Below are 15,724 nucleotides of genomic sequence, written 5' to 3'. Positions count from 1 at the left end.
CAGTGTTGCAAGTTTAACTTTGGTTACTTTTTACTTCATTATGTTAAATGGATAGCTGAATGTGAATCCTCTTTTATTGTAGAGCAAACTCCACTTCTGCTAAGAAAAGTTATTTCTGTAAATGATTCCAGATGGTCTAAGAGATAAAAACTATTAAAAGAGACTTTGAATAGAAAATTGAGGAAATCCAATGTACTGTAGTCTGGGGTTAAATCAAAGCATTGAAATATTTTAAATTTCCCCTTTATTTTTATTATAAAAACACTATATTTATTGCAGGATAATCTAAGCCAGGTTTGCCCAGTATACTGCAGATCTTGTACAGAACCCAATCTAATGTAGTTTGGGTGTCAGAAGTTAAATAAATATTGACATAAAAAAGGGGAAAATACATATAAATTTGATATGAAGTTCCAGTTCATGTTTGTACAAAATAAAGTAGACCTGTGGTATTGCACTGTTTTTCTATATGACTCGATTTAAGGTTAGAAGGGAAAAAGAAAGAGGAATAAAACGTTGTTTAAAGAACGTGTCAATTTAGTCATATGTGTATGTGATTTTTTTTTATTTTGAATTACTATTATTTAGTTATTTATTATTTTTATCTGACATTAATTTATACAGGTTGCCTCATTGAGATCCAATATCTCATTTACAAGAGAGATCTGTTTCGATAAAACAAGCAACATTTCAAGGTGGTTTAGGGAACCAAATAACAATAATGATCCTCTTTAAAATTTCAGTAAATCGCTAAATAATGACTTGTTTAAATATGTATTTTCTGTTGTAGGTAATCCAATTCTAGTTTTAGAAAATAATGCATTAAACATGAACTGGGACAAAGTAGCCCAGGCCACTTGTTTTTGCGTTTAAATCCGTATTTCTGGTTCCGATCACTAAACTCTTCCGTGTTTCCTGCCCACTCGCTTGATTGTTCCTCACCCCTCCCATAAGAAGCGCCACATGACCTGCCGAGTAGGAAGTGTCGAGCCAGCGGACATCAACAGCAGCAGAAACAGCAGCAGTCCTCAGAAAAGACGAGACGGGAGCCGCGAAATTCCGATTTCACATTCTCGACGTTTCCGCGAAGATAACCTGCCTCTGTGTGAACCAGACCGAGCTGTAAATCGGCCGCAGTCATGTACGTAAAGGTGGTGTTTTTCGCCGCAGCTCTGGCGCTGATTGACGCTGCAGCCGCCGGAGGTAAGTTTCGCGACCTCTTCACCGAGCACGGCTAACGGCTAATTTCAGCCGGAAACCCCCGGCAAAAAACAAGACTTTTTAAAAATCATCAGTTCATATCTGCTTACTGCGACACCCACTAGGTGTCTCGCTTCTTTTGTTTGACAGTTACCACATCAGGGTTCTGGTATATATAAATTATTTATCCAGTTTCTGGGAACTTGTCAGCGTTATATCCACGTTGGCGAGAGGAAGTCGTGCTTCCAGAAAATGCTAGCGCTTTAGCTTGTTAATAAGCACTGCGACCTGGAATTACACTGGTATTGTGTAACGATCAGTGAGATGTTTGTGTCATAATGTTTATTATCTGATAACACAGTTATGGATTGTAAAAATATAATCGGAAGCAGGCATGATGATTTGAGAATCCGGAAGAGGTTGTTGTACAGTCACACTTTATACAAACCATGTTTACCTTTTTCGATTTTCACAAATATTTAAAAAAGTTTAGAAAAGCTATTATGTTCAAATCGATCTACCCTCCCCAAAAACAATTAATATGTCGTTTTCCCAATTTTCAAAGGTTTCATAAACGCACCAGTCACAGTTTGACTAGTTTAATTTTGAGGTTTGTGTAGAACCTGATCTAGGATGATGTAAGAGCACTGAAAGCACTGAAATTATAGTTTTATCCATTTATGCAGTAATTATGAAGTTTTCAAAGATAAAACTTAAGTACTTGTTAAAGATAACAAGTACTTATTTTAGGATAATCCAGTCTTAGTCTAACCAAACAAAGTATTGTGAGATTTGTATAGAACTGGATTTATGGTAATGGACAGAAATGACATTTAAATACCTTTTTTAATTCTCAGAAGAAAAACAACCATTTAAACAAATGGCAAATATCACTTTTTAGGATATTATTGAATATTATGGGATAACTCACTCCAGGTCTGACTAGTCTGTAAGATTTATGCTGTTTAATCAATTGACATAAAATTCAGTGCATTTACTCCAGTTTATTAATTTTTTTCCATAGGTAAATATGTCTTTGACAAATTATTTGTTGCATTACCTTTCTATGACACTCCACATTTATTTTAAATTCATTTCTTGCTTTCTGTGTTAATGCTCAAACGCTTAACCTGATCATAGTCAGGTTAAGCGTTTGCTTCTACAAAGATGCAGATAAAAATCTATATCTTAGAAGTCATTCATGTTCAAATAATCATAACTAAGCTACATTTCTGAATTCCTTCCAGATGGCTGTACCTCTCTGACATGTGAAAATTGTGTCAAAAACTCTGAATGCAAGTGGACTAACTGCACAAGTAAGTATCTCAATATGTGGCAGGTTGTGGAACTAAGGAGCACAGGTTGGCCTTTGTGCCCTTAATTGTGCAGACAGCTGAACTTATTGGAAGTTAGATTCCTTGCCGTGGAGGAACGGCTCATTTTGGCTTCTCAAAAGGCTGAGCTAAACCATAGCCTTGTGTCGACACTGGCCAGCTCAGGGCCAGAGTTAAGCAGTAAATTATGGAAACAAGATAAGGCTGGAATGAATTAGGCACATGATTGGAGGCCTGCTCACATTTGCGAGTAAAAAATAAAATTTAAAAAAAATCATAAATATTTCAATTGTTGAAATTGTTTCCTTCTAACCTGTTGATATTCAGCTTGCCAATGTTTTATTTCATCACCATTTTCCCACCAAATTTCCTTTTGTTTTCTCTGCATTCTCTTTGGATTGAGGTTGATCTCAGATCACATAATTTCTAATAAGGACTGCAGTGACCTTTTTTTTGGAGCTTCCTGGATTTAATTGTAATTAAAACTTTGATTTGACAACTTGTCTCATGTGAGTCAACGTAAATGTAGCAAATGTCAATATTCAAGATCTCTTACCGCAAAAATACAGAAAGAAATCAACATGTTTTCAAATTGACCAATGAATGAACTCTTACTTTTGCAACCACAAGTTAACTGCGAGAGAATAACAAGTTGGATACTTTTGATTTTTGTCACATTTTAATGAACTACATTTTCCCAAAACATCAGTTCCCTCTTAATGAGATTTACCATTTCTGCAGTACAAAAGTGTAAATAGCAAAGAAGTTGCAGGGATTTTTTTAAAGCATGTTTCACAGTGTGCTGGCTGCTGTGGTTATTCAAGTTGTGCCTCATTCAGTTAGATGCTTGCTGAATTAAACATGAATGATAAATTGTTTCCAGAGTCAACCAATGTTTTTTTTTGGTTAAAACGCTTCCTCTTACGGTTTGGGGATTTTCTTTTTAACTCAACGGCTCACCTTGTTGTTTTTTCCAAAATAATGCATTATTATTATTTTTTTTATGAGTAAGTAAAGAGATCTAGTTAAACATGCCTTTAGGAAGGCTTCAAAGTGCAGTTTGACATGATGCACGCCTCCAGTCATTTTGAAGATGAAGAAAATGGCAGAGGAAGTGAGAGGACGTGTGGCAGGAAGCAGGCAATATCCCCTAGCAGGGTAAGCGAAGGAAGGAAAAGATAATGACAAGTCAGGAAAATGTGCTGAGAGGATAAAAGATCTGCTTTAAGATTCTCAATGACTGGATTGAGCTTTTGGCTGTAGCTCAAGATGCAAAAAATCTGGTAAATCACACTTGAATATTGGAATGTTGGATCTCAAAAATTTGTTAAAAGTAGCTCCAGGAAACTTCAACGATCCAAATTCCCTCAGCAGACCCGAAAGCTGCAGGTGTTTTAACTGACACGATAGCCGACCTGTTTGACAACCTCAGATATTTGCGTCTTTGATTCTTTCCAGGAGAGACTATATTGAGATTTCATGACACCGCACCCTCCACCTGCTTTGACAATGACTGTTAAAAGGTTTTGTGATAATGTATTGCTGAGTGACTCATCCAGAGGTTCAGCAGGACAGGCAGAACAACACGCGTCTGCCTCCTTTTTGGGGCGTTGCAAGACTAGGTGGTTAGGTTTTTTGTTGTTTTAGCCGAGGGAGAAGCTTGACCCGGTTTACTGTTACATTTTGTGCACAGTAGGAAATGGCAGCTTGCCACCCACAAAAACAATAACTTTGAAACGATTACACCAGCGTGCATTCAGTAAGTATTTAGTCTATACAATTGTGGTATCGAAACAAGACTTTTTAACACATTTTTCTTGCGTTTATATAAAGTAAAGCCTTGTTTTCTTTCGAAAGAATTACCCCGAAAAACCAACATGTATGCTTGCTCGACATGAAGAAATACTGAGATCGTTTTAAATGGATTTTCTCTGAAAATAAAACCCCACCATGTTCAGGAAGCGATCACCCATTTAAAATGAACAGAGCAGGCAGCTGGAACGCCAGCCGTGTCCACTAAGACGGCTGCTCTGTAATAAGGGGTAGCCGCACTCTGTGGGTAGCGAGTCAATGCCACATTATCACCAGGTTTACTTTTGGTTTTAGGGATTTTCTGTAAACAAGCACTCTGCACCAGGAGCATGTTTCCCTGCTGTCTCTGGCTTTAACGCTCCCTAAGCTTACACGTGTACATGTGAGCTCTGAGGAGCTTTAAGTGCAGACTGTGACAGAGCCTGCTGGGAGCTCCAACTCTCAGGACCACAAGGCTGTTCAGCACAGTGATAATAATGTCACCATCTTGGCAAAGTGTGGGAGTGGGTCCTACCTTTTGCAGCTGCATGTGACATAACATCCTTCTGACCTAATGGAGAAGGAAAAACATACACAGACTACATTATCAGGTTACATAAAAGTTGTAGAGGGAAAAAAAGTCTATCATACTTTTTTTGAATCAAATTTACATGCACATGTCAATAGATTCGAGCACTTCCTGCTTCCCGTTGCTGATGAGCTTTATGCAAATGCTGATTTAATTTTCCTCAACGCCTCACCGGAGCCGCAGTTTGATCACCTCCATGTCGTGCTGCATTAATGATTAAGTTCATGCAAAATGAGACCCAACCAAGTATTGAGTACGTTAACTGAAAAGCTTATTATTATTTTCACCAACATATCTGTACCACAAATCCATTTCAATTTTTCATTTAAATGTTTTTGAGAAAATTAGTTTTAGCTAGTTATAAGGCATATTCACAAAATTACTAGAACTAAAGTGTTTATATACATCACTGTGTGATTCATCTACATGTGTTTTGCTTCTTGCATCAAATGACTAAAATAAATGAACTTTTCAGTGTTATTCTAACACCTAAAGATGTACCACCTTCTTTTATTAATGTAAATCAAGTCCAAAGCTACAATTTTTTTGTAGATTTTTCCTTCTTTTCTAGTTTTCTTTTCTGACCACTTGGAGAAATGCTGCTAACTCATGTTATTCAGCGGGGCAGTTAGTTTGAAAACACGTCAGAGAAAAGCTGCAGAGTGGCAACGCTGTGCTTTAAGACAGCCGCTGACGTCTAAGTGAATAGCTACTGAATGCCTCACATAACTAAACCAACAGCAAAGTGGCAAACTCTCAAAAGACTCTTGCATGATGAGCTCCACAAACTGATAATTACGTCTCAAAAGCTGTTTGGGAGCCACTCGTTTTTTAAAACTGTGTGCCTGATTAATGTATAATCTGCTGCAAAGCAGTGGTAAATCTCATACAGGCTAAAGCTAGTGAGCCACACTTCACCTTATTTAGAGGCTTAAAACTTACTTTCAAGACTTGCTTTGGTAAACCTGATGTATTTTTGTAATTTATGGGAATCCATCTGGTGGGAGTCTTTTATGGTTTGGTTGCTCTTAAAGAGACCTGTTCCGTTCTCTGTGCATTTCAGATTCATAATATCTCCACAGGTTTTAAGTAAAACACATTTAGGAGCATTCCTGTTCTGCTATGGACTTCTCTGCAATCATATTTAACTGCTGATGTATGTTTAATTAGAAATATTTCTTCCACTCCTAAAACATTTAATGAAGCCTATCGAAAGATGCCCATTACACAAAGGAACTATAGTGTTAAAGCAACAACACAGCCCACTTCCTGCATGAAGCATTCGTCCTGACAATCACATGGATGTTACTGTGACATTTCTCACCTACCTCAAACATTATTTTTTTTTTTTCAGTTGAATCACACCTCAACATGGTAAAGCACATTTCTGCAGCAGCAGTTCATCAGCTTAAGCTTAGGTTTCTTTAATCGAAATTTAGGAATTATAAGGTTTGGGGATTTTTTTTTTTTTTAATGTCTGGAAAACATTTATGTAATTGTTTGCTTTTGTTTCATGGTTAAACTTTAACAACAGCTGTTAAGCATAGATAAGACAATAAATGGGTGTGGAAGGGAACACTTAGTGACTTATTGTCTTTCTTTTTTCCACCATGACCAAAGCTACAAGCGTGTCGAAAATCAGTAAAAAATCAGAATTATTGTAGATTCCGGGTATAAAATGGAGCATTTTTCTCTGTTGACCTTAATATGAAGCACAGCCAAGATCAGACTTGACGATAGGGCAAAGTTCGCCTTACGAATGGTTAATAAATGATTAGACTACACAATAAAAAACAATGCACCTAAATGGTTCTTACTAAATATTACATAACCATTTTTTCCTTTCTAATATTACAGAAAAAGTGATACCGATATTTCCAGTGTGTTAATTTAACACTTATAGATGCTACTTGCATTAAAATCCTGTGCTATGATTTATAGTAATGTTTCGCTCTTCAGCTACTGTTTGGTAATGTGTGATAAAACTTGCTGCTCATATCTCGCGTGTCGAGTGATAACAGAGTAGGTTTGGTATAAATGCAGCAAACAGGGTCACATGTGGCTCGGTAAAAGAAAGTTTATGCCAGTTGCAGTTTGCAGTTGTCAATGAAGGCCTTGTTCCCTTGCGAAAGAAATCGTTGATGGCCTCAAGTCTGTGCTTGTGAGAAACTTGTACTTCTAGCAAAAAGAAAAAAAAATAGGTAGGGTTATATTTTGGAGCAGGGGCAAATCTAAAACATGCAGGTGTCTGGTCGTGGAACTTCTCTTCTGTAAATAAATGCTTTCCATGGCAGTACATGTGCAGTCGTCCATCTTTAACTTTTGTGAAGTTAAAGATGAGACGTTGTTCACTTACATTAGACTATCATATTCAGAATTAGATGCAAGGATGAAACCAGTGTATTAAAAAAAAAGCAAGCTAGTTACACAATTGGAATTTTTTGGTACATTTAATCTTAATGAAAGACACGCAGAGTAGCGGTAATCTATGTAAATGATCATAGCTCAGTGTTTTTGACTATAATTGGATTCCTAAAATGTTCATTTTTACCATTTGAAAATAAAGAAGCATCAAGAGCTCTTTGCTAAAACTAAATGTCAGCTATGGGGCACAGGAACATTATGCTGACTTGAAAGTAATGAGGTGGTCCGATGGGGCAGGCAGGATAGAGAGGGTTCATCCTCCCTCTGCAGGAAGTGGAAGTAGGATGTAGGTCTGTGTGAGCAGCTGATCCTACATTCCTGTAGGGGGGAGACGAGAACAGAGTGGCTCGCCTGCGTATCAAGCTGAGCGCCCTGATTCAGTGTGGTGCTGCTTTCTATATACATCCTTCTGCATATTTGTGAATCACTTCACTTCATCTTGGATCATTAGTCATAGTTGGAATTTGTTACATGCTTTGATGTTTGGCTTATTTATAATGTTTTAGTAAAACCTGAAGACTTAAATTGCAGTTTTTTATCAGGTGTTTCAGTGGCCGTTTCCTGTTACAACGCTACCCTTGTGGCTAACCTCACCTGCAGCAACGCAACCTGTTCAAGTAAGTTTGACTGCATATCAGAGCTAAATGAATAACAGTTATATTCTTCTGAACGTAACATTTTAGACCCAAGAGAATCAGCAGACACTTATTGTTTTACATATGATGCATTTCTTCATGATTAGACTTTTATTTATCTGTAGATTCTGGATGGGTCTAATTATTGTCTTACTAAAATATTAATTAATGGTCAGTCAGGGCTTTTTGGGTGTTTTTCTCTTATCTGTTGTCTATAATCCAGATGTTTGGGTGTTTTGTCTGGCTTTTCTTTGTATGTTGTGTGCTGGTGTTGGTTCCTTGTCCAGCTCCTCCTACAACCTTGGCTACACCTACTACCATACATACATCTGTTGCCCCCATCATCCCTACGACAGGTAACCACTGCCTAATACCTGAGCTCTATCTAGTCTGTGGAGTCCATTTTGCTCTGGTTTTATTAACAGATGTTTTCTGTTTTTTGTGTTTTCATAAACTTTTGTCAGAAGTATTTTATCAGGCTTAAGGTGGTAAGGTCCCACTTCCAATAAAAAGATGTGCAATAGATATATAATGTCATCTCAGTACTTAAGTGGTGATTTATTTTTGGTCAATTTGTGATTTCTCTTAAATATAATATAACATGTTATAAGAACAACACTAAAAATTGTTTTAGCTAGCTTTGTAACACAGTGCCATTACTGCACTGCGTTACAAAAGTAGCTGTAAAATAGGGTTTCACTGTTATTTTAACGACTAGGTGACTTTATGTATTCAGGCTATATTTTGAATGAAGAATATAGCCTGAATGAAATACAGATATGTGAGATGGAAAGAAAAAAATAGTCTTGTTTTGAAAAGCATGTGACATTTTTTCCCTACTTCATTTTAAAACACCGATAGCATTTGACATGATGTATTTACTGATCGGAAAAAGGTAGGATGTATTAGTTTCCAACCAGCAGGTCACTGGTAAAAACTGTTCAAGTTATTACAATTCTACTCATCACTCTCTACAAAAAGCACATTTGTGGACAAGGTTTCTACCCAGACACCTTTCTTGGTCTTACAGACTGATATTAGTGTGTTGTGTTTTTATCTATTTTTTTTTATTTTGGGGTTGTGGTCGTATCACCTGTTTCCAGCCAAATCTCAAAAGCACATTGAGCAGCGTAGCTCAGCGGTTAGTTCATGGCCCACCAGACTGAACAGAAAGGTAGAACGAAACCTGGGAAATCTATTGCTGCCTATGCAAGCGAATTATTTGAAAGATAGAAGCCAAATATAAATTGTGCCTTCAATAGTAGCAGAATGTAGCTTTTATTAAGTGGACACTAATAATCTGTCCTTAAATATCAAATTCTTTATCTGATTGCCCTCACTTTTAAATATGTCTATGTTAAAGTGGACAAACCTGCTTTATTCTAGAAACTAATTCAATGAAACATGAGGGAGCTTTTGCTGTGAGGTAGAAGCCAGAAGTAACTCTTAAAAGGAGAGCGAGGTGTGAAGCACATGCTTGACACCTTCAGCTCTTCAACAGTTTAACATTCACTCTTCTCTGCCGCTTTTGTGGTTGTGAGTGGAAACTATCAATCCTATGAGGTAGAGAGTAACCGTTGTCGATTTTTATCTTGAATAAATGTTTGATGGGTCTCAAAGTGATGTAAATATATAGGTTATGTGTTTAAAGGTACCAAATCAACAGTTTCCAAGAATTACTGGTGTTTATATTTGTTAAGGGTTTGTTCTTGCTGTGACCCTGTTTCAGTGAATTCAACGCCTACAGCCGTAACGCCAACTCATCGTGGCAACAGCTCCACCACTGCAACTCCAACCTCCACCTTGGGTAGGTCTGACATTTACAATAGCAGGCATCTCAGTGGTCTTGTAGCTCACTTCATCATACAGAAAGGTTTTTAATAATTCTTTTTTCTTCCAAGAAACATCTTGAGCAATTTTTCAAGTTTGCTGAGATAATTCTGAAATATTTAAACATCTTTTTAGACATTTTACTACTTTGCTTGTCACAGAGGTGTCATTTGGTATTTACCAATAAAACTTTTAAAAAAGCAACACAAGTTAAAGAGTAGTTTTGTTCCATCAACATCTTGCACAATAACCTGCCTCTGGATGATTTTTTTTCCTTACCCACTTGGGGTATTTCATCCTGCCTCTTGATTTACAGCATTTTTTAAATCTACTCAGTCAACTTGTAAAGCAATGAGGTTATGTGACTCCTGTAAATTATAGGAAGTGACTCATTCTTATTTTAGTTTGATCAGGGGCCATAATTTCATATTTAATAAAAGTTGACAGGCCCAAAGAGTGAATCAGAACCACAGTGAATGGAAATTGGAGTTGAATATTGAGAAAATATAATATTAAAAGGGCTGCATAATGGCAGAAAAAAAATATTAATCATGTTAATTTGACTACAGTTGACCCTAATTGACTCCATCCATCTTTCTTTTCCATACCACTGAGTTAGATGAAGCATTTTAGTAACTGACATTTGTATCACGTTTAGACTTTGATACTAGTGAGAGTCCATCCAGCCCCTCAAATACACTTTTGGCTTGCAGAGGATGAATCCAAGCAACACAAGTTAAAGAGTAGTTTAATAGTCATGATGTTTTTACAGTCATGGTACAGAAAATGTAAACACTTCTTAGGAATCAAATCTGTAGCGTTGTCGAAATCCAACCTTTGTTGCATACAGACCCATCCAATAAATTAGAATATTACTGAAAATCCAATTTGTTTTAAGAACTTTTATCACTAAGTGAAAACACATTGTATAGGTATTTAAAAGCAAAAACGTGGGCTTAATGTTAATTTCAGAGGCTACTTTTAATTTGAGAAGACTCATCTAGACTTGTATTCTAATTTATTAAATATTTATTGAACACAGGCATTTCCACCTGTGTTTTAAAGATTTATCATTGAGCTCAATCTTTGACATTGAGCTCAGTCTTTGAGGTTTTTGCCATTCCCCTAATTTTTAACTCCCTTCATTGCTTCTTTATTAGATTCAAGTCAGGACTCTTGATGGAAATTCCAAAACATTTGTATTTTTTCCATTTAGAAGAAATATTTTGGCCAAATTCAAGAACTTGCCTTAAACTTAAATTTGGCAGAGATGTAAATGCTTGTTATCCAAGCACAGCACCCTGTGATACTCCACATGACAAACTTGATCTAGTCCACCCTCGTTCTGTTGTCTTGATCCCTACAGCATGTTTTAAATTTGTCATGTATAATATAGTAAGACTGTTATCTGAAGCCATTTGAATATCAGTAGTAGTAGTGTTTTATTCCTCAGTGCCATAATGAGATCTTTCTTGGTCCATCATGAAATCTGGAATAAAAAATGAACGAAAGACCAAATGCCTAAAAGAAAAACTACAAAAAGTTATTTTTGGAAGATTTTTGACTTCTTGAAGCTAAAACTTAAGAAAATCAAACTAAATGGAGTTCCATTTATAATTTTTAATACTTTTTTGTTTTAAATCACATTTTCTTTTTGTTCCCTTTAAAGCACCGAATACCACAACGGTGGCCCCTCACAAGAACTCGACGTTTGATGCCGCGAGCTTCATCGGCGGAATAGTGCTCGTCCTGGGCCTTCAGGCCGTTATCTTCTTCCTCTACAAGTTCTGCAAATCCAAAGACCGTAACTACCACACTCTCTGAAGTGGCCGCACTTTAGGATCCAAGCCGTCCTCACCGATTTCGACCCCTCAGCACACACTCATAGGGGTGGACTCAAACAGCGTTTCCATACAGTTTTTTTTTTTTTCTGCTTTTTTGTTTTAATGTTTAGACCTGCATGACTGAATGATTCATTTGATTTCAAAGTGAATCTACTCCAACGTGCATTTAGGTCTCAAGCATGTAGATTACATAAGCAAGCAGCTACCCCCACCTCCATCGTGTCATTAGTCATCCTGCATAGAGCATTTTCCAGCGAATTGAGTGGGCTTGAGTTATTTACAGCCCCTCTTCTTATGCCTTCCCCAATTAAATGCACCACACAAAGGAAAAACAATTAGCCATGTATACAGAGTAGCTTTTTCCTGCTGAGGCTTGAATATCTATATTATTTTTTACCTGATTTGGAAACACTGTTTGAGCTCATGTTAAATGTGGCAACAGATGATTAAGGATTGCTTTTAGCTTGTGAAATTTTTATTTTCTTTTTCCACACATCTGATCCGTCAGGAATAAAAGCGACAATTAATCATCTGACGTCAAACAGGAGGAAAATAAGTCTTATTTGAGTGTCGAGTGTTTCTGCTGTTCGGTTCCCACCGCCCTCCTTGGAAACCTTTCTCCCAATACAAGATGTTTAAAAATATCAAACGCCAACTGCCAGTAGAGCAGCCCACCGCAATAAATAATGTTTAGAGCTAATTTCAGAACCACAAATCTCCCGTATCTTTTCACTTTCTGATTGTTAAATCTTGCAGGTGAATCATGTGGAGCAGGTCCTTGTCGTTTGCTTTGGTATTAAACCGGGTCAAAGTGAATCGTTTCAGAATATTTTCAAATTATTTAGTTTAATTGTGCAGAAGAGGATGAAGTGTGGCGTGCACCTTTCTTGATGTGGACAGTGAAGTGCCTTTGATGTCCAGTGTGAGTGAAAGCAAGTAAAGGGTTTATATTTTTTGTTTTCTTTTTTTATTTCCATATTGTGAGAAGCAACGGTATATTGCTTAGAGCTGTAGTGTCCCAGCTGGACTGAAGAGCCTTTTATTGTTTAAGAAAACAGGATTTTTTTTGGCCTTGAAGGCCGTCGTTCAGTTCGTAGGTGCAGCAGAAAGACCAAACGCGGCAGGATGACTGCGCGATCACACTACTACAGACTTTTGGAGTGAATAACTTAACAGTTTCCTTCCACTTTGCTACATCATGGTTCAAATCTGAGTGGACTGGGAGGAAAATATTTTGATATAGGCGACAAGCATGATGGTGTACTTTATACTAAAAGATTGTGAAAATATTGGACTTTATCTTCCAAGATAAGTGTCTAGAAGAGTCAAAAAATGTAGACCTGGTGTTAATTAAGGATTTCACTTCTATTTAATTGATTTGTAGTGTAAAGGTCAGAATATCAGTCGCCGTGTTGAAGCCTCGTCTTCTTACTAGCTAGCTGCTAACTTCTTTTTTTTCTGGATTTCTCAGCTTTTGTCTAACCTGTAAATAGCCACGTCGTTTCTCTCCTGCTGAAAGAGAAGCAAAATGTTGATTGGAGCGTTTAGCTTTGTGGTGGCTCTACTAATTTTGTACAAATGGCTTTCTTCCCCCCAGTTAGTGCATGCTGGATGCTGCTCTCATTGCATATGCAACTAGTACCTTAAGACACCTTCAAAAACCACTTAATTATTTGTGATGAGTCCATATGCTAATGGAAGGATGCCTTGAAACCATGTACATGAAGCCAAAGGCCTCAGTTTTTGGCATGTTATGTAACCCTATTTTTTTTTCTTTTCTTTTTTGGTAAATGGTTTCAGGTTTAGCTCACAAATAAAATCAGAGGCTTGTTTTAAATATTCAGATTATGACCACAAAGCAATTAATGAATGCAGATGTTTGTTTATGCTTGTATATTTTGAGGTTGCATGGTCTCTTTTGCATTAACGTCACGAGCCGGCAACGTTCCAGCCCTGCTGCGCCGTTTCGGTTCCCCTCTCTGCTGCATGTCGGGTCCATTTGCACAAATGAAGAGAAATATTTGAGTGCTGCTGAGCACGTTCCGCTTTCTGCAAACGGCACGTCGATGTCCCGATGTGCCGCGTCTCGAGCAAAAGTGCCTTATTCAGTTATCATCCATTTCCATCTGTTGTGAAACGAGATGTCACGGTGACTAAACGTCAGCACGACTCGTCATTTTAAGGCTCCTGTAAAGTGCTTTCCTTTGTTCTGCGTACGTTTGTTGCTCTCAGCCTTAATCTTTTCAACCAAGTCCACAGAGCTGTTGCAAGGTGACAAGCTGTTCAGGCAACACGCGTAGGCTACTTTCTGTTTCGGTGTAAGATTAAATGCTGCTTTTGTCAAGATGAAAAACATCAAGTAAATCATATATTTCAGCTGAAGCAGTCTGGTTGTAGCCTGAACAGCTTCTTGGCAGCTATTTGTGATCAAACACACTGGTGAAGTAACCACAGACAGGCCTATTTCAACATGCCCTCCCCCCTTTACGCAATGACTTGAACTCCACTTCAGTTGTAACCTGCTGATGTTTTCTGTCGTGAAGGATTTTAAAGTATGACATTAAGATTCATCTTATCACAATTCAGTTTTCAACAAGGCAGTGTTGGCCTTCTTTGCCTTGTCGCTTTATTGCTAATTGCACACACACTGTAGCGCTGTGTCTTTCACTGTCCATTTGTCTTGTTGGTACGACTTCTGGCTTTTCTCTCTCACCACTATAACACAGAAACGTATATAGCCATATGTAGACACTGAACGGTGCCACAATGCCTCCCCTTGAATGGTCTTTGCTTCTTTTTGTGCCACTCAACTTGTTTTGTGCCTCTGACGCCTCTCAATTGTTTTTTTTTTTTTGGCCTTGTTTTCTGGTGTTACCTTTAGTTTTACAATGTTAAACCAATAAAGTTTGAATATCGTTAAGCAAATCTCTTCGTTTACTCTTCATATGATACCTGTATGTGTGTGTGTGTGTGTGTGTAGTTTATCTAAGTGGGACAAGAATACATTCACTGTTGTGGTTACATCAACTTCTACTGATTCTGTCTTTCGTGTAACTTAATACTGACTCGACAGATTCGCTGGGAGAAGAGGAAGTGAGTCTACAATATTCTGCGCTGTGGAAAAGTTGTTTGCATCCTGCGTTTTGTTGCGTGTTTTAGATTAACAAATTTGCATGTCGAAAAAAGATAAAGTAACTTGTCTAACATCTCTGGAAGAACTTTGGTCCAATTTGTTTTGCAGAATTTTTAATTTAGCCAAATTGAATTGGTTTTGAGCCTGAACAATTTTTTTTTAGGTAAAACCACTGCATCTTAATCAGCTTTAAGTCCAGACTTTGAGCAGGCTGTGCCAAAAGCTTCATTTGTTGTTTTCATAAAGATACTTTCTTCTTCAGGATTTTCCAGTAGAGAGCAGAATTCATGGCTCTATTAAAGATGGGATGTTTTCCAGGTTCTGATGCAGCAAAACAACCCCAGACCATCACACTTTCAATACTGTTTGACTGCATATAGGTTCTCTGCACTGCTGTTACAGAATATTAATATTTGTATAAAAAGTATCTTGGGAATCATCAAGAACTTTTTGGCAAAAGAAATATGCCTCTTTTTTTCCCCCCTCCATTATGAAATGTTCTAAACTTTCTCAGTTTCTCAGCCGATGTGATTCTTCACTTAATAAATCAGCAGATTAACCTCAGATGAGTGCAGTTATTTTTATCCTTGATGAAATAAAAATCCTTCTGACATTTTCTGCGGTTTAGGAGTGACATTACCCAGTTGATGCATTGTGTCTTAGATAAATGGGAATGCACGGTCTGTGGAAGAACTGCATCTGCAGACCAAACCTCATAAATCTTCTCCCATATATTGTTGAATGGGCTTCAAGAAAAACTTCCCCAGGTACAGTTTTTGCCATTGTACCTTTTTTCTTCTACACTTTCCTTCCACTAAACCTTTCACTAATATAGTTGGATAAAGCACACTGGAAAGTCGGCTTATTTTGTGATTTATCCCTGTAGACCAGGGGTCTCAAACTCCAGGCCTCGAGGGCTGCAGTCCTGCAGTTTTTAGATGTGC

At 37.5% G+C, this 15,724-nt stretch overlaps 1 protein-coding gene across 3 annotated transcripts; it reads left to right on the top strand.

Annotated features, from left to right (window-relative positions):
* The first annotated feature begins 954 nt into the window (after positions 1-954).
* On the top strand, positions 955-14,567 carry cd164 (CD164 molecule, sialomucin). 3 transcript variants are annotated; one of them, XM_028039839.1, is made up of 6 exons: positions 955-1,203; positions 2,448-2,516; positions 7,881-7,955; positions 8,261-8,329; positions 9,703-9,780; positions 11,473-14,567. In XM_028039839.1, exons 1-6 carry the CDS (start codon positions 1,140-1,142, stop codon positions 11,625-11,627), a joined length of 510 nt encoding a protein of 169 aa, XP_027895640.1. In that variant the 5' UTR covers positions 955-1,139; the 3' UTR covers positions 11,628-14,567. The 3 variants fall into 3 exon arrangements, with proteins under 3 accessions (XP_027895640.1, XP_027895641.1, XP_027895642.1); XM_028039840.1 differs by having other exon boundaries at positions 956-1,203; positions 8,264-8,329; XM_028039841.1 differs by lacking the exon at positions 8,261-8,329 and having other exon boundaries at positions 956-1,203.
* Positions 14,568-15,724: the final 1,157 nt, after the last annotated feature.

Source organism: Xiphophorus couchianus, chromosome 15 (genome assembly GCF_001444195.1).
Source record: "Xiphophorus couchianus chromosome 15, X_couchianus-1.0, whole genome shotgun sequence".
NCBI classification, from domain to species: Eukaryota; Metazoa; Chordata; class Actinopteri; order Cyprinodontiformes; family Poeciliidae; genus Xiphophorus; species Xiphophorus couchianus.
Note: the sequence above shows the minus strand (reverse complement) of the source record. Positions and strands in the feature narration are given on the sequence as shown.

What these genes read in the sequence shown, in the direction of transcription:
- cd164 (XM_028039839.1), top strand. Translation starts at nt 1,140, where the DNA reads ATGTACGTAAAGGTGGTGTTTTTCGCCGCAGCTCTGGCGCTGATTGAC. An exon ending in CCCCATCATCCCTACGACAG is followed by an intron (nt 8,330 to 9,702) that starts GTAACCACTGCC and finishes ACCCTGTTTCAG; the next exon opens with TGAATTCAACGCCTACAGCC. An exon ending in AACTCCAACCTCCACCTTGG is followed by an intron (nt 9,781 to 11,472) that starts GTAGGTCTGACA and finishes TTCCCTTTAAAG; the next exon opens with CACCGAATACCACAACGGTG.